The sequence below is a fragment of the Scardinius erythrophthalmus genome (assembly GCF_964197995.2).
Source record: "Scardinius erythrophthalmus genome assembly, chromosome: 13".
In the NCBI taxonomy this organism is placed as follows: domain Eukaryota; kingdom Metazoa; phylum Chordata; class Actinopteri; order Cypriniformes; family Leuciscidae; genus Scardinius; species Scardinius erythrophthalmus.
Window position 1 is genome coordinate 38,238,502 of NC_138233.1, and position 18,414 is coordinate 38,256,915.

At 43.3% G+C, this 18,414-nt stretch overlaps 1 protein-coding gene across 1 annotated transcript; it reads left to right on the top strand.

The window, feature by feature from the left end:
- Positions 1-12,292: 12,292 nt before the first annotated feature.
- On the top strand, positions 12,293-14,212 carry LOC308701079 (uncharacterized protein). The gene is made up of 2 exons (XM_081383126.1): positions 12,293-12,599; positions 12,880-14,212. Exon 2 carries the CDS (start codon positions 12,979-12,981, stop codon positions 13,603-13,605), a length of 627 nt encoding a protein of 208 aa, XP_081239252.1. The 5' UTR covers positions 12,293-12,599; positions 12,880-12,978; the 3' UTR covers positions 13,606-14,212.
- Positions 14,213-18,414: the final 4,202 nt, after the last annotated feature.

An 18,414-nucleotide genomic window follows, 5' to 3' on the forward strand; every position in this document is an offset into this window, starting at 1 on the left:
ACCAACATACATTAACATGAGAATAAAAATAATAATTGTACATCTTCTCCACCATCTGGGCAAGCAACCTCTGGAATCCCTCCTGGGATTTCTTCATTTGTGCCAGGGTCTCAGCGTGGCGTTTTTGGGAGGCCGCTTGGGAGGCTGCCTTGGACTCCCTAACCTATGCCAACAGCTCATCCTCCCTCTGGCACTTGCGTGGCCTCCTTGGGGTGTCAGGGGGCATGGTGGTAACAGTGGGATGATGAACACAGGAGGACGGAGGGCTGGATGGAGCTGGAGAGGGGGAATTGGTCAGACGCACAGGTGAGGATGCGCTAGTGGACTGTGCAGGTGAGATGTCTGGTGCAGACACATTGACCTGTAGTGCATCTGGCCTGCGCACATCCAGGCCCATGGTTGTTCCCACAACAGGGAAGACGATATCATGGTGACCTCCCAAGAGGTCATCCATCTCAGCAAAAAACTGAATTTTACTAGGGCCCCTCCCTGTGGACGAATTTTTGTCCTTTACTTTTTTGTAGGCCTCCACCAACGTGTTCCATTTGCGAGCCACCTTGTCTTGCACAAAGGTCTGCTTGAAATGGTGGCTCAGCTTGCCAGTGATATCCTCCCACAGCAGCTTCTTGGACCTCCTGGCCAGCTTCAAGAAAGTCTTGTTGACGACAAGTGAGGCAGTGGCAGGCAGTGGGGTGTGTGAAAGCAGTGGGGCAGTGGCTCCCACCTGGCTGATATCTGAATCAGAAAAGAAAAAGAAAGAAAGATGTTAGCACAGCCCTCAGGGTTTAATAACAGTGCATGTGCATTAGTATCTCACCTGTGCTTTCAATGCACACCAAGTTAACCGAGATCATGAGCCCCTGGTCCAAGTAATAACCAGCCGCTGGGTTGGCTTGTTGTTGAAACAAGGGCCCATGAAAGGGCCGGGTCCTCTCCTGGTCCCAGTACGGATCCATCTTCCCATCAATAAACTCTAAAAATAAAACACTGTATATCACACTCTGTATCTTTTGGGCAGTATGCTATAATGTACAGTTATCATTCTATCACAAACATACCAGTTTAACACGCAACATTGAGATTTAACCCACATAAAGCACTTTTCTAGTAAAACCATAGTTTGTTTATGTAGGCTACATATAACTATATCGGTTATATGTAGCCTAGTAAATTAGGTGCAAGCCAATCTGTAATAAGACTACACCTTATCAAAACGTAGCCATTTGAACGTCTAAAATTTTCACTTTATTTCATGTTTTAGTTAATCTTCTGTTAGCAACGCTAGCCACGTTAGTTACACCCGTTTGAAACAAGGCTTCATTTAAACAACCAAAGCGGTCCAAAAACAATGAAAACAATTCATACTTACAAGTCACACAGGGCGCAGCCATCTTGGATTCCGTATCAGAATTCTTGCTCGGTGTCCTCATGGTTGTCTGACTTCCGAGCTGGGAAATCTGAGGAAAGGGTTGAAATCTGTTGGTGCGTGTTGCTAGGCAACGTCTGTCTTCCTAGTCGGAATGCCGTGCTTATTTCTGTTACTTGTGACATTTTCATGGCTAAAATCTTATTACACTGTATTTAGCACAAACTCTGCTACAATAATATGTCAGTAGCATGTATGTAAAAGTTATGTAAAAAACAAAAAAAAGAATTCAAAAAAAGTGTTGCCTTTTTTTACAGACTCAAAGACTCCTATAGGCCACTGGGGGGCGGAATATACACCCCACGCTCAAGCGCACGTATAAAGCTTGCCACAAAGTAGTCTAATAGATAGATAGATTTCTTTATTGCCATTGTACAATTTTACATACAGCAACATTTTTAGACTTTCCAACGTATACAATTAAGAATAGTTAAGTACATATTGCAATCAAAGGCCATATAGCACATTAAGAAATAAAGTGCTCATAGTGTTATTTCACATAAATTGTCTTGTATGTCAAGAATGTGTTGTGCTGATTTTGGGGATGTGTTTTCAGTTCATAGGTCATTATCGCGATAGCTTTGGAATAGAAGCTGTTCATAAATCACGTTGTGTGTGATTTGATAGACCTGTAGCGTTTTCCGGATGGCAGCAGTTCAAATAAATGATGGGCTGGGTGATACGGGTCCTTCAGAATGTTGTGTTTTCTGCAGACAATGAGAGGTGAAAATGTCATCCAGGGCAGGTAGCTGTTGATTTGTAATGTTCTGTGCAGTCTTTAGTACTCTCTGCAAAGCCTTTTTATCAGCTGCCGATCTGCCTCCATACCACACCAGCATACCATATGTGATACGATCCTGGAAAACCCGTCAGATGTCACGCTGGTACGTTTTCAGTAAGATCTAAAAATAGATCCAATGTCAGTTGTGTCAAAATTGGGTTTTTATTAAATTATTATTCTATAACATCTTGTCTATCATCTCTGAATATATCTTGGCAAAATTCACTAGTTTAGTGCAGAAAAAGAGCAATTTATAGTGGCAAGCTGAAAAGACCAGGTCTTCTTTTCACTTGATTCATCAGTGACTGGGGATTAACGTAGCATTCCTTTTAACCTTTGTGATGTTTTCCTGACAAAGTCCTGTTCCACCAGTCCAGGGGGAGGGGAAAGCAGTCATTCCCGGCGGCTGCAAAGTCCAAGTCCGCTAACCATCCAATGTCAATTTATTTGAATGTGGCCAAAGCCACTGAACCTATTAGTTCCTCTTACCACTCTGAGAGGTCACTGTGGCTAAATCTCTGGAGCATCGGGGCAGGGATAAATTCCTCTCACAATTCCACCACATTTGTTTCCCCACCTGCATAGAAGTGGAGGATGTGGAATTCGGGTGGGCAAATGGTTCTAAGTTGTGTTCAGCCCAGTTCAGATCCCCCTCAACACACAATGTTCCTTGGATTACTGACAGTGCAGAATACTCATCCACCAAAAGAATGTGGTCTGATGGGCACAATCACAAGTTCTCAAGTGTATTGTCACAAAGCACATCTTTTACACGGGTTGATTGGGAGGCTTACATACTACACCCTCACATGTGAGCCACGTCTCTGGCTGTAACCGCCCTGAGTAAACTAGTGTTTTTCCTTGATGCCTCGCCAAAGCCAATCATGCTGCATGATTTTTGGCTCACAGATATTAACGAGATTGACCCCTTAGGTACTGAGATTTGGTATGAACGGTAAGACGTTTTTTGATACTCAATGGTATCGAGTCAATTCGGTCAGTGCCGAATCTAACTCGATACGCAGCCCTAATTTTACCCCCCTCCATTTTTTTTTTCAGAGGAGCAGAAATTGCACACTTTGTGTTCTGTACAAGCGTTACGGCATTATGTAAACAGGACACGATTGTTCAGGAAGAATGTTCAGTTATTCGTTTCATGGGCCGATCTCATAAGCCGATCTCCTCGCAGCGCCTTTCCCAGTGGATGGTGGAGACTGACGATTGAATTGACCTGTACTTCTATGGGTCTTCATTCCCCAGTGGGCTTAAGGGCTCATTCTACAAGGGGTATGGCTACCTCAGGGCATTGTTCAAGAGGATTTTGGTATGAGATATTTGTGCAGCGGCAAGCTGGACTTCCCCCATACATTTGTCAGATTTTACTTTCTGGATGTCACTGCCACCTCTATTGCTCATGAAGTTCTCAATTTTGGTTCTTTGTAGAATCGAAAGGTTATCTTTCTTTCTTGCCGGGTCTGTTCGGCAACTTTGAAAAGCATGCGTTACGGGAGTTGGCTATATCATTTCCAAAGAGTTCATATATATATATATATATATATATATATATATATATATATATATATATATATGTATACATATTTGAAAAAAAGTGGCGTTGATATAAGAATGGCTGTATTCCCTAGTTGCTTGAAACACTGTTGTTAGTCACAATTAATTCAGTTTCCAATTCTAGACATGCCCCTGTGTCTGTGTTTGCTGTGCCTCTTCATATTCTACGCAGATTTATGCCAGTAGAGATCCACTTTCAGTAGAGTTTAGGTGTAAGAGGTTATTCATAACAACAACTTGTAAACGTGGAATTTCCAGAAAGCTCCGACTTGTACCATGTGATCATTGTACCACCTGACCATTTTGTCATTGATAGTGTTGCCATAGAAACACTCAATCTTCTAATTATGTCATCTGGCATGACCGCTGTGCTCCACTCCTCCAAACCTAATCAAACACACCTGAACAAGCTAATCAAGGTCTTAAAGATTAGGCTACTAGAAAGCTACACGCAGGTGAGTTTCATCAGGGTTGGAGTTACCCAGACTTCCTTGGATCTATAAATCTTTGGACAGCAATTTATGTTAAGGGATTCAGCAGCACATGTTTTCAGTGTTGCTTTGTGTGCCTTACTGTAACTTCTGACTAATTCAGCGCTGTTTCCAGTAGAGTTAATTGTGAGATAACAGGTCGAGAGGATGACAGCTCGAGTGTACTGCTCGTTGAGTGTTGTTTTATTGTGTCTGTCTGCATGTTTGAGCACAAACCACACTGGAGTCGTAGGTGAGAAGATCTTTTAGCTTTATTACACTGCCTGAAGAAATGCATAAATAAATGCCTTACAAAATATGATGTACAGTACAATTAGCTGTAATATTAAACTTATGAACCACATACAGTTTCAAGCACAGGATTGCTTTACAAATTTAATAGATGAATAATACTTGAAATAAAATTCTGTAAGTACAACTTGCTGGTCATGCTTTGCGTGTTTTGTGCTGTACATCTAAGACTGAATGTTGCTAAATGGACTGACTAAAGCTGAATATCTGAATCCATGCAGTGACACCTGCAGCTGAACCAGCAAAGCCTACAGTGCAGCTTGGGGCCGAACCAGCAAAGCCTGCAGTATGTGCTGAAAACTGCCAAAAAACTCACCCTGATGGTCAATGTCCTGGCCCAAAGGGGGGTCCTCCAGTGGTGCCTGCGTCTGATGCAGAAAAGCCTGCAGTATGTGATGAAAACTGCCAAAAAACTCACCCTGATGGTCAATGTCCTGGCCCAAAGGGGGGTCCTCCAGTGGTGCCTGCGTCTGATGCAGAAGAGCCTGCAGTATGTGATGAAAACTGCCAAAAAACTCACCCTGATGGTCAATGTCCTGGCCCAAAGGGGGGTCCTCCAGTGGTGCCTGCGTCTGATGCAGTATGTGAAGAAAACTGCCAAAAAACTCACCCTGATGGTCAATGTCCTGGCCCAAAGGGGGGTCCTCCAGTGGTGCCTGCGTCTGATGCAGAAAAGCCTGCAGTATGTGATGAAAACTGCCAAAAAACTCACCCTGATGGTCAATGTCCTGGCCCAAAGGGGGGTCCTCCAGTGGTGCCTGCGTCTGATGCAGTATGTGAAGAAAACTGCCAAAAAACTCACCCTGATGCCCCATGTCCTGGCCCAAAGGGGGGTCCTCCAGTGACACCTGCGTCTGATGCAGAAAAGCCTGCAGTATGTGATGAAAACTGCCAAAAAAACGCACCCTGATGCCCCATGTCCTGGCCCTGAAGGGTCCTCCTGGCCATAAAGAATATGGCCATGCATGCAGTTAATGGTGTGACTTTTACCATTGATGTATGGGATGGTTTTTCCTGTTTAACAAATAAATCTCATACTTTAGTAAGTCTCTTTATTTTTTTCATATTAATTTGCTTGAAGAGATTCATTTTTATACTGCAACAGCTGTTGCCCAAAGTGGTTCACAATAACTAAACGCAAATAACAGAGAAAACAAAAAACAAACAAAAAAAGACAAGGTAATGATAAAGAAACAAAACAGACAAGGTAATGATAAAACACCCATCATGAAGTCTTAAAAGATGTGCTTTAAACATGGCCTTAAATTTCTGTAGTGACTTTACTGACCTTACAGAAAGTGGGAGTTCATTCCAAAGTTTGGTTCCAGCATGAGAACTGTCGCCATTATCTCAAGATGGATTATAAAATGCCAGCATACTAGAAAGATAATGGTGTATTATAATTGTCAACGAACCGACTCGGCCCTCGGATATGACTAAGATGGTCACTTCAAGCGTTCTGGTATGTTTTGCGCGTCCGAGTCTGAGAAAAAACATGGACGCCACCCGGAAAGCTGTTTCTATGGTAGCACTGGCTGAGTACCACGTGCTCAAAGTATGTGCTTCACCTACACCACACAGAGGAAGAACTCCAGGAAGACTATGACACAAGATGCAGAAGGTATGCTCATATTTCAGTATGTTTGGTCAAGTTTGAGCCACGTTATAGTAGATCATTTTAGCTAGCACACCAGCTAGCAGGAAATGGGCTAAAACAAACAGTGATGACGTTGCTAAAGGTGATATTGAACTCCTTGCAGTGTTGCTCTTCTACAGAACGCTTTTTGTCATAAATAGATGCACTTAAAAGCTAAAGGTAATGTTTCATGCATGATTTTGGCAACTTGTGCAAGATGCAAACTTTGCTGGCGAACGCAGCGAAAAGTAGTAGACGCACTGTTACACGAGTTTAAAGACATGTATTAACGGCAGTTTTTTTTAACCTCTATTTCTTTTTCTCATTCGCGTAGGGCTGTGATATCAGCTGTGCTGCTGTCCAGACAGCAGATAGTCCTCAAGTCTGGAATGGAGTGGGAGATCATGCAGGATATGGATGACAATACATCTGCCCATCATTTCCTGATCAGAAAAGCCAGGTTTGAGCAGCTCCTTCGACTGCTTCAGGAGGGGGGCCTGCACAGCGAACACAGCCATGGACTTCCCCCCTTGCCTGTTCCCAAAAAGGTCCTCGTGTTTCTCTGGTACATGGCCAACCAGAACAGCTTCAGAGAGATATCTGATAAATGTTATGCTTCCCAGTCAGCGACGCACAGAGCCATCCTTCAAGTGCTGACCATACACAATTGAACTGTGCTTTGTTTTCTTTTTTTGTGGTCATTCACAAATGGCATCCTGGCAATCTGGGCCACTGACAAAAATGTATTAAATAAATAAACTATAACGGCATGTAAACAATTCAACCCACACCAACATACATTAACATGAGAATAAAAATAATAATTGTACATCTTCTCCACCATCTGGGCAAGCAACCTCTGGAATCCCTCCTGGGATTTCTTCATTTGTGCCAGGGTCTCAGCGTGGCGTTTTTGGGAGGCCGCTTGGGAGGCTGCCTTGGACTCCCTAACCTATGCCAACAGCTCATCCTCCCTCTGGCGCTTGCGTGGCCTCCTTGGGGTGTCAGGGGGCATGGTGGTAACAGTGGGATGATGAACACAGGAGGACGGAGGGCTGGATGGAGCTGGAGAGGGGGAATTGGTCAGACGCACAGGTGAGGATGCGCTAGTGGACTGTGCAGGTGAGATGTCTGGTGCAGACACATTGACCTGTAGTGCATCTGGCCTGCGCACATCCAGGCCCATGGTTGTTCCCACAACAGGGAAGACGATATCATGGTGACCTCCCAAGAGGTCATCCATCTCAGCAAAAAACTGAATTTTACTAGGGCCCCTCCCTGTGGACGAATTTTTGTCCTTTACTTTTTTGTAGGCCTCCACCAACGTGTTCCATTTGCGAGCCACCTTGTCTTGCACAAAGGTCTGCTTGAAATGGTGGCTCAGCTTGCCAGTGATATCCTCCCACAGCAGCTTCTTGGACCTCCTGGCCAGCTTCAAGAAAGTCTTGTTGACGACAAGGGAGGCAGTGGCAGGCAGTGGGGTGTGTGAAAGCAGTGGGGCAGTGGCTCCCACCTGGCTGATATCTGAATCAGAAAAGAAAAAGAAAGAAAGATGTTAGCACAGTCCTCAGGGTTTAATAACAGTGCATGTGCATTAGTATCTCACCTGTGCTTTCAATGCACACCAAGTTAACCGAGATCATGAGCCCCTGGTCCAAGTAATAACCAGCCTCTGGGTTGGCTTGTTGTTGAAACAAGGGCCCATGAAAGGGCCGGGTCCTCTCCTGGTCCCAGTACGGATCCATCTTCCCATCAATAAACTCTAAAAATAAAACACTGTATATCACACTCTGTATCTTTTGGGCAGTATGCTATAATGTACAGTTATCATTCTATCACAAACATACCAGTTTAACATGCAACATTGAGATTTAACCCACATAAAGCACTTTTCTAGTAAAACCATAGTTTGTTTATGTAGGCTACATATAACTATATCAGTTATATGTAGCCTAGTAAATTAGGTGCAAGCCAATCTGTAATAAGACTACACCTTATCAAAACGCAGCCATTTGAACGTCTAAAATTTTCACTTTATTTCATGTTTTAGTTCATCTTCTGTTAGCAACGCTAGCCACGTTAGTTACACCCGTTTGAAACAAGGCTTCATTTAAACAACCAAAGCGGTCCAAAAACAATGAAAACAATTCATACTTACAAGTCACACAGGGCGCAGCCATCTTGGATTCCGTATCAGAATTCTTGCTCGGTGTCCTCATGGTTGTCTGACTTCCGAGCTGGGAAATCTGAGGAAAGGGTTGAAATCTGTTGGTGCGTGTTGCTAGGCAACGTCTGTCTTCCTAGTCGGAATGCCGTGCTTATTTCTGTTACTTGTGACATTTTCATGGCTAAAATCTGATTACACTGTATTTAGCACAAACTCTGCTACAATAATATGTCAGTAGCATGTATGTAAAAGTTATGTAAAAAACAAAACAAAAAAGAATTCAAAAAAAGTGTTGCCTTTTTTTACAGACTCAAAGACTCCTATAGGCCACTGGGGGGCGGAATATACACCCCACGCTCAAGCGCACGTATAAAGCTTGCCACAAAGTAGTCTAATAGATAGATAGATTTCTTTATTGCCATTGTACAATTTTACATACAGCAACATTTTTAGACTTTCCAACGTATACAATTAAGAATAGTTAAGTACATATTGCAATCAAAGGCCATATAGCACATTAAAGGGTCATTTCACCCATTTGAACATTGTTTTTTATTTAAAGTGGGTCATATATGTAGTCGAAATGTAAAATAATTTTTTAATTTGGTGCCTTCGTGACCGAGAAAAGACAAAAAATAACTTCAGAACGCATTTGTATGAAAGACAACAACTCCCACAATGCACCACATTGCACAGCTCCGCAAGCCACTCCCACTAATCCAGAAAGCGCATATCTGCCTATAAGAGAAATCACTCTTCCGTCTACAAGGCTAGCTACTACCAGAGCTTGAAATTCATTTCACATTCACACAAAATGTCTAGTTAGTTGGCGAACTCATATAGTGCATTACTCCTCGTTTGTATTTCTTTCGAAAAGGTGAATTATTGCATGGTACCTGGATGTTCAGTCAGAACATATGCGGTGCGAAACTAGGATAGTTCACAACACAAACGTCCGTGTCCTCGTCTGATTCAGAGATTTCGTCCAGGAGAAATTGTCATCGTTGAAATTCTTTGCCGCAGACGGACTCTATCTCTGTGTTCGTAGCGGTTCGTAGCTGCATCACCGGCGCCACCAGTCCGCCCTAACTCGAGCCAGTCCGGGCTCCTCGTCCGCGGCAGGCAGGTCTTCTGCCTCGGCTGCTCTTCGCTATAATGCGGCTTGTAAAGGTAGCCACAAACACCTGATTCAAGCATCAGACTTCCGAAATCCTCTTCTTCTATATCATATTGAGCACTCTCCTCCGCTATTGTCATAACTGTACATCTGTCTCCACAGCGCCTGTTAGCTTAGCTTCAAACAAGATGGAGGATATTGCTTTCAGTTTCAGAGAGTAAAGTCCCACCCACTGATCTGTAATAGGTCTGTAGCGTGAGCGCGCCCCACCCTGGGAAAGATGAGAAACTAGTGTCTGTAGTCTTAACAGAAATCCCCCCCTCTAACACTTCCTCCTACAATGACGCAAAATGACGATTTTTGCGTCATTGTAGGAGGAAGTGTAAGAGGTAAATAACAGATTTCTCCCGTCTCAGGGGAAAATGAGAGAGTGTTGCACGACCATTCAATAGTATGACTGGGTTTCTAACAATGCAAAGCTTAATGCAAATGGGTGAAGTGTCCCTTTAAGAAATAAAGTGCTCATAGTGTTATTTCACATAAATTGTCTTGTATGTCAAGAATGTGTTGTGCTGATTTTGGAGATGTGTTTTCAGTTCATAGGTCATTATCGTGATAGCTTTGGAATAGAAGCTGTTCATAAATCACGTTGTGTGTGATTTGATAGACCTGTAGCGTTTTCCGGATGGCAGCAGTTCAAATAAATGATGGGCTGGGTGATACGGGTCCTTCAGAATGTTGTGTGTTTTCTGCAGACAATGAGAGGTGAAAATGTCATCCAGGGCAGGTAGCTGTTGATTTGTAATGTTCTGTGCAGTCTTTAGTACTCTCTGCAAAGCCTTTTTATCAGCTGCCGATCTGCCTCCATACCACACCAGCATACCATATGTGATACGATCCTGGAAAACCCGTCAGATGTCACGCTGGTACGTTTTCAGTAAGATCTAAAAATAGATCCAATGTCAGTTGTGTCAAAATTGGGTTTTTATTAAATTATTATTCTATAACATCTTGTCTATCATCTCTGAATATATCTTGGCAAAATTCACTAGTTTAGTGCAGAAAAAGAGCAATTTATAGTGGCAAGCTGAAAAGACCAGGTCTTCTTTTCACTTGATTCATCAGTGACTGGGGATTAACGTAGCATTCCTTTTAACCTTTGTGATGTTTTCCTGACAAAGTCCTGTTCCACCAGTCCAGGGGGAGGGGAAAGCAGTCATTCCCGGCGGCTGCAAAGTCCAAGTCCGCTAACCATCCAATGTCAATTTATTTGAATGTGGCCAAAGCCACTGAACCTATTAGTTCCTCTTACCACTCTGAGAGGTCACTGTGGCTAAATCTCTGGAGCATCGGGGCAGGGATAAATTCCTCTCACAATTCCACCACATTTGTTTCCCCACCTGCATAGAAGTGGAGGATGTGGAATTCGGGTGGGCAAATGGTTCTAAGTTGTGTTCAGCCCAGTTCAGATCCCCCTCAACACACAATGTTCCTTGGATTACTGACAGTGCAGAATACTCATCCACCAAAAGAATGTGGTCTGATGGGCACAATCACAAGTTCTCAAGTGTATTGTCACAAAGCACATCTTTTACACGGGTTGATTGGGAGGCTTACATACTACACCCTCACATGTGAGCCACGTCTCTGGCTGTAACCGCCCTGAGTAAACTAGTGTTTTTCCTTGATGCCTCGCCAAAGCCAATCATGCTGCATGATTTTTGGCTCACAGATATTAACGAGATTGACCCCTTAGGTACTGAGATTTGGTATGAACGGTAAGCCGTTTTTTGATACTCAATGGTATCGAGTCAATTCGGTCAGTGCCGAATCTAACTCGATACGCAGCCCTAATTTTACCCCCCTCCATTTTTTTTTTCAGAGGAGCAGAAATTGCACACTTTGTGTTCTGTACAAGCGTTACGGCATTATGTAAACAGGACACGATTGTTCAGGAAGAATGTTCAGTTATTCGTTTCATGGGCCGATCTTATAAGCCGATCTCCTCGCAGCGCCTTTCCCAGTGGATGGTGGAGACTGACGATTGAATTGACCTGTACTTCTATGGGTCTTCATTCCCCAGTGGGCTTAAGGGCTCATTCTACAAGGGGTATGGCTACCTCAGGGCATTGTTCAAGAGGATTTTGGTATGAGATATTTGTGCAGCGGCAAGCTGGACTTCCCCCATACATTTGTCAGATTTTACTTTCTGGATGTCACTGCCACCTCTATTGCTCATGAAGTTCTCAATTTTGGTTCTTTGTAGAATCGAAAGGTTATCTTTCTTTCTTGCCGGGTCTGTTCGGCAACTTTGAAAAGCATGCGTTACGGGAGTTGGCTATATCATTTCCAAAGAGTTTATATATATATATATATATATATATATATATATATATATATATATATATATATATATATGTATACATATTTGAAAAAAAGTGGCGTTGATATAAGAATGGCTGTATTCCCTAGTTGCTTGAAACACTGTTGTTAGTCACAATTAATTCAGTTTCCAATTCTAGACATGCCCCTGTGTCTGTGTTTGCTGTGCCTCTTCATATTCTACGCAGATTTATGCCAGTAGAGATCCACTTTCAGTAGAGTTTAGGTGTAAGAGGTTATTCATAACAACAACTTGTAAACGTGGAATTTCCAGAAAGCTCCGACTTGTACCATGTGATCATTGTACCACCTGACCATTTTGTCATTGATAGTGTTGCCATAGAAACACTCAATCTTCTAATTATGTCATCTGGCATGACCGCTGTGCTCCACTCCTCCAAACCTAATCAAACACACCTGAACAAGCTAATCAAGGTCTTAAAGATTAGGCTACTAGAAAGCTACACGCAGGTGAGTTTCATCAGGGTTGGAGTTACCCAGACTTCCTTGGATCTATAAATCTTTGGACAGCAATTTATGTTAAGGGATTCAGCAGCACATGTTTTCAGTGTTGCTTTGTGTGCCTTACTGTAACTTCTGACTAATTCAGCGCTGTTTCCAGTAGAGTTAATTGTGAGATAACAGGTCGAGAGGATGACAGCTCGAGTGTACTGCTCGTTGAGTGTTGTTTTATTGTGTCTGTCTGCATGTTTGAGCACAAACCACACTGGAGTCGTAGGTGAGAAGATCTTTTAGCTTTATTACACTGCCTGAAGAAATGCATAAATAAATGCCTTACAAAATATGATGTACAGTACAATTAGCTGTAATATTAAACTTATGAACCACATACAGTTTCAAGCACAGGATTGCTTTACAAATTTAATAGATGAATAATACTTGAAATAAAATTCTGTAAGTACAACTTGCTGGTCATGCTTTGCGTGTTTTGTGCTGTACATCTAAGACTGAATGTTGCTAAATGGACTGACTAAAGCTGAATATCTGAATCCATGCAGTGACACCTGCAGCTGAACCAGCAAAGCCTACAGTGCAGCTTGGGGCCGAACCAGCAAAGCCTGCAGTATGTGCTGAAAACTGCCAAAAAACTCACCCTGATGGTCAATGTCCTGGCCCAAAGGGGGGTCCTCCAGTGGTGCCTGCGTCTGATGCAGAAAAGCCTGCAGTATGTGATGAAAACTGCCAAAAAACTCACCCTGATGGTCAATGTCCTGGCCCAAAGGGGGGTCCTCCAGTGGTGCCTGCGTCTGATGCAGAAGAGCCTGCAGTATGTGATGAAAACTGCCAAAAAACTCACCCTGATGGTCAATGTCCTGGCCCAAAGGGGGGTCCTCCAGTGGTGCCTGCGTCTGATGCAGTATGTGAAGAAAACTGCCAAAAAACTCACCCTGATGGTCAATGTCCTGGCCCAAAGGGGGGTCCTCCAGTGGTGCCTGCGTCTGATGCAGAAAAGCCTGCAGTATGTGATGAAAACTGCCAAAAAACTCACCCTGATGGTCAATGTCCTGGCCCAAAGGGGGGTCCTCCAGTGGTGCCTGCGTCTGATGCAGAAGAGCCTGCAGTATGTGATGAAAACTGCCAAAAAACTCACCCTGATGGTCAATGTCCTGGCCCAAAGGGGGGTCCTCCAGTGGTGCCTGCGTCTGATGCAGTATGTGAAGAAAACTGCCAAAAAACTCACCCTGATGCCCCATGTCCTGGCCCAAAGGGGGGTCCTCCAGTGACACCTGCGTCTGATGCAGAAAAGCCTGCAGTGTGTGATGAAAACTGCCAAAAAAACGCACCCTGATGCCCCATGTCCTGGCCCTGAAGGGTCCTCCTGGCCATAAAGAATATGGCCATGCATGCAGTTAATGGTGTGATTTTTACCATTGATGTATGGGATGGTTTTTCCTGTTTAACAAATAAATCTCATACTTTAGTAAGTCTCTTTATTTTTTTCATATTAATTTGCTTGAAGAGATTCATTTTTATACTGCAACAGCTGTTGCCCAAAGTGGTTCACAATAACTAAACGCAAATAACAGAGAAAACAAAAAACAAACAAAAAAAGACAAGGTAATGATAAAGAAACAAAACAGACAAGGTAATGATAAAACACCCATCATGAAGTCTTAAAAGATGTGCTTTAAACATGGCCTTAAATTTCTGTAGTGACTTTACTGACCTTACAGAAAGTGGGAGTTCATTCCAAAGTTTGGTTCCAGCATGAGAACTGTCGCCATTATCTCAAGATGGATTATAAAATGCCAGCATACTAGAAAGATAATGGTGTATTATAATTGTCAACGAACCGACTCGGCCCTCGGATATGACTAAGATGGTCACTTCAAGCGTTCTGGTATGTTTTGCGCGTCCGAGTCTGAGAAAAAACATGGACGCCACCCGGAAAGCTGTTTCTATGGTAGCACTGGCTGAGTACCACGTGCTCAAAGTATGTGCTTCACCTACACCACACAGAGGAAGAACTCCAGGAAGACTATGACACAAGATGCAGAAGGTATGCTCATATTTCAGTATGTTTGGTCAAGTTTGAGCCACGTTATAGTAGATCATTTTAGCTAGCACACCAGCTAGCAGGAAATGGGCTAAAACAAACAGTGATGACGTTGCTAAAGGTGATATTGAACTCCTTGCAGTGTTGCTCTTCTACAGAACGCTTTTTGTCATAAATAGATGCACTTAAAAGCTAAAGGTAATGTTTCATGCATGATTTTGGCAACTTGTGCAAGATGCAAACTTTGCTGGCGAACGCAGCGAAAAGTAGTAGACGCACTGTTACACGAGTTTAAAGACATGTATTAACGGCAGTTTTTTTTAACCTCTATTTCTTTTTCTCATTCGCGTAGGGCTGTGATATCAGCTGTGCTGCTGTCCAGACAGCAGATAGTCCTCAAGTCTGGAATGGAGTGGGAGATCATGCAGGATATGGATGACAATACATCTGCCCATCATTTCCTGATCAGAAAAGCCAGGTTTGAGCAGCTCCTTCGACTGCTTCAGGAGGGGGGCCTGCACAGCGAACACAGCCATGGACTTCCCCCCCTTGCCTGTTCCCAAAAAGGTCCTCGTGTTTCTCTGGTACATGGCCAACCAGAACAGCTTCAGAGAGATATCTGATAAATGTTATGCTTCCCAGTCAGCGACGCACAGAGCCATCCTTCAAGTGCTGACCATACACAATTGAACTGTGCTTTGTTTTCTTTTTTTGTGGTCATTCACAAATGGCATCCTGGCAATCTGGGCCACTGACAAAAATGTATTAAATAAATAAACTATAACGGCATGTAAACAATTCAACCCACACCAACATACATTAATATGAGAATAAAAATAATAATTGTACATCTTCTCCACCATCTGGGCAAGCAACCTCTGGAATCCCTCCTGGGATTTCTTCATTTGTGCCAGGGTCTCAGCGTGGCGTTTTTGGGAGGCCGCTTGGGAGGCTGCCTTGGACTCCCTAACCTATGCCAACAGCTCATCCTCCCTCTGGCGCTTGCGTGGCCTCCTTGGGGTGTCAGGGGGCATGGTGGTAACAGTGGGATGATGAACACAGGAGGACGGAGGGCTGGATGGAGCTGGAGAGGGGGAATTGGTCAGACGCACAGGTGAGGATGCGCTAGTGGACTGTGCAGGTGAGATGTCTGGTGCAGACACATTGACCTGTAGTGCATCTGGCCTGCGCACATCCAGGCCCATGGTTGTTCCCACAACAGGGAAGACGATATCATGGTGACCTCCCAAGAGGTCATCCATCTCAGCAAAAAACTGAATTTTACTAGGGCCCCTCCCTGTGGACGAATTTTTGTCCTTTACTTTTTTGTAGGCCTCCACCAACGTGTTCCATTTGCGAGCCACCTTGTCTTGCACAAAGGTCTGCTTGAAATGGTGGCTCAGCTTGCCAGTGATATCCTCCCACAGCAGCTTCTTGGACCTCCTGGCCAGCTTCAAGAAAGTCTTGTTGACGACAAGTGAGGCAGTGGCAGGCAGTGGGGTGTGTGAAAGCAGTGGGGCAGTGGCTCCCACCTGGCTGATATCTGAATCAGAAAAGAAAAAGAAAGAAAGATGTTAGCACAGTCCTCAGGGTTTAATAACAGTGCATGTGCATTAGTATCTCACCTGTGCTTTCAATGCACACCAAGTTAACCGAGATCATGAGCCCCTGGTCCAAGTAATAACCAGCCTCTGGGTTGGCTTGTTGTTGAAACAAGGGCCCATGAAAGGGCCGGGTCCTCTCCTGGTCCCAGTACGGATCCATCTTCCCATCAATAAACTCTAAAAATAAAACACTGTATATCACACTCTGTATCTTTTGGGCAGTATGCTATAATGTACAGTTATCATTCTATCACAAACATACCAGTTTAACACGCAACATTGAGATTTAACCCACATAAAGCACTTTTCTAGTAAAACCATAGTTTGTTTATGTAGGCTACATATAACTATATCGGTTATATGTAGCCTAGTAAATTAGGTGCAAGCCAATCTGTAATAAGACTACACCTTATCAAAACGCAGCCATTTGAACGTCTAAAATTTTCACTTTATTTCATGTTTTAGTTCATCTTCTGTTAGCAACGCTAGCCACGTTAGTTACACCCGTTTGAAACAAGGCTTCATTTAAACAACCAAAGCGGTCCAAAAACAATGAAAACAATTCATACTTACAAGTCACACAGGGCGCAGCCATCTTGGATTCCGTATCAGAATTCTTGCTCGGTGTCCTCATGGTTGTCTGACTTCCGAGCTGGGAAATCTGAGGAAAGGGTTGAAATCTGTTGGTGCGTGTTGCTAGGCAACGTCTGTCTTCCTAGTCGGAATGCCGTGCTTATTTCTGTTACTTGCGACATTTTCATGGCTAAAATCTGATTACACTGTATTTAGCACAAACTCTGCTACAATAATATGTCAGTAGCATGTATGTAAAAGTTATGTAAAAAACAAAACAAAAAAGAATTCAAAAAAAGTGTTGCCTTTTTTTACAGACTCAAAGACTCCTATAGGCCACTGGGGGGCGGAATATACACCCCACGCTCAAGCGCACGTATAAAGCTTGCCACAAAGTAGTCTAATAGATAGATAGATTTCTTTATTGCCATTGTACAATTTTACATACAGCAACATTTTTAGACTTTCCAACGTATACAATTAAGAATAGTTAAGTACATATTGCAATCAAAGGCCATATAGCACATTAAGAAATAAAGTGCTCATAGTGTTATTTCACATAAATTGTCTTGTATGTCAAGAATGTGTTGTGCTGATTTTGGGGATGTGTTTTCAGTTCATAGGTCATTATCGTGATAGCTTTGGAATAGAAGCTGTTCATAAATCACGTTGTGTGTGATTTGATAGACCTGTAGCGTTTTCCGGATGGCAGCAGTTCAAATAAATGATGGGCTGGGTGATACGGGTCCTTCAGAATGTTGTGTGTTTTCTGCAGACAATGAGAGGTGAAAATGTCATCCAGGGCAGGTAGCTGTTGATTTGTAATGTTCTGTGCAGTCTTTAGTACTCTCTGCAAAGCCTTTTTATCAGCTGCCGATCTGCCTCCATACCACACCAGCATACCATATGTGATACGATCCTGGAAAACCCGTCAGATGTCACGCTGGTACGTTTTCAGTAAGATCTAAAAATAGATCCAATGTCAGTTGTGTCAAAATTGGGTTTTTATTAAATTATTATTCTATAACATCTTGTCTATCATCTCTGAATATATCTTGGCAAAATTCACTAGTTTAGTGCAGAAAAAGAGCAATTTATAGTGGCAAGCTGAAAAGACCAGGTCTTCTTTTCACTTGATTCATCAGTGACTGGGGATTAACGTAGCATTCCTTTTAACCTTTGTGATGTTTTCCTGACAAAGTCCTGTTCCACCAGTCCAGGGGGAGGGGAAAGCAGTCATTCCCGGCGGCTGCAAAGTCCAAGTCCGCTAACCATCCAATGTCAATTTATTTGAATGTGGCCAAAGCCACTGAACCTATTAGTTCCTCTTACCACTCTGAGAGGTCACTGTGGCTAAATCTCTGGAGCATCGGGGCAGGGATAAATTCCTCTCACAATTCCACCACATTTGTTTCCCCACCTGCATAGAAGTGGAGGATGTGGAATTCGGGTGGGCAAATGGTTCTAAGTTGTGTTCAGCCCAGTTCAGATCCCCCTCAACACACAATGTTCCTTGGATTACTGACAGTGCAGAATACTCATCCACCAAAAGAATGTGGTCTGATGGGCACAATCACAAGTTCTCAAGTGTATTGTCACAAAGCACATCTTTTACACGGGTTGATTGGGAGGCTTACATACTACACCCTCACATGTGAGCCACGTCTCTGGCTGTAACCGCCCTGAGTAAACTAGTGTTTTTCCTTGATGCCTCGCCAAAGCCAATCATGCTGCATGATTTTTGGCTCACAGATATTAACGAGATTGACCCCTTAGGTACTGAGATTTGGTATGAACGGTAAGCCGTTTTTTGATACTCAATGGTATCGAGTCAATTCGGTCAGTGCCGAATCTAACTC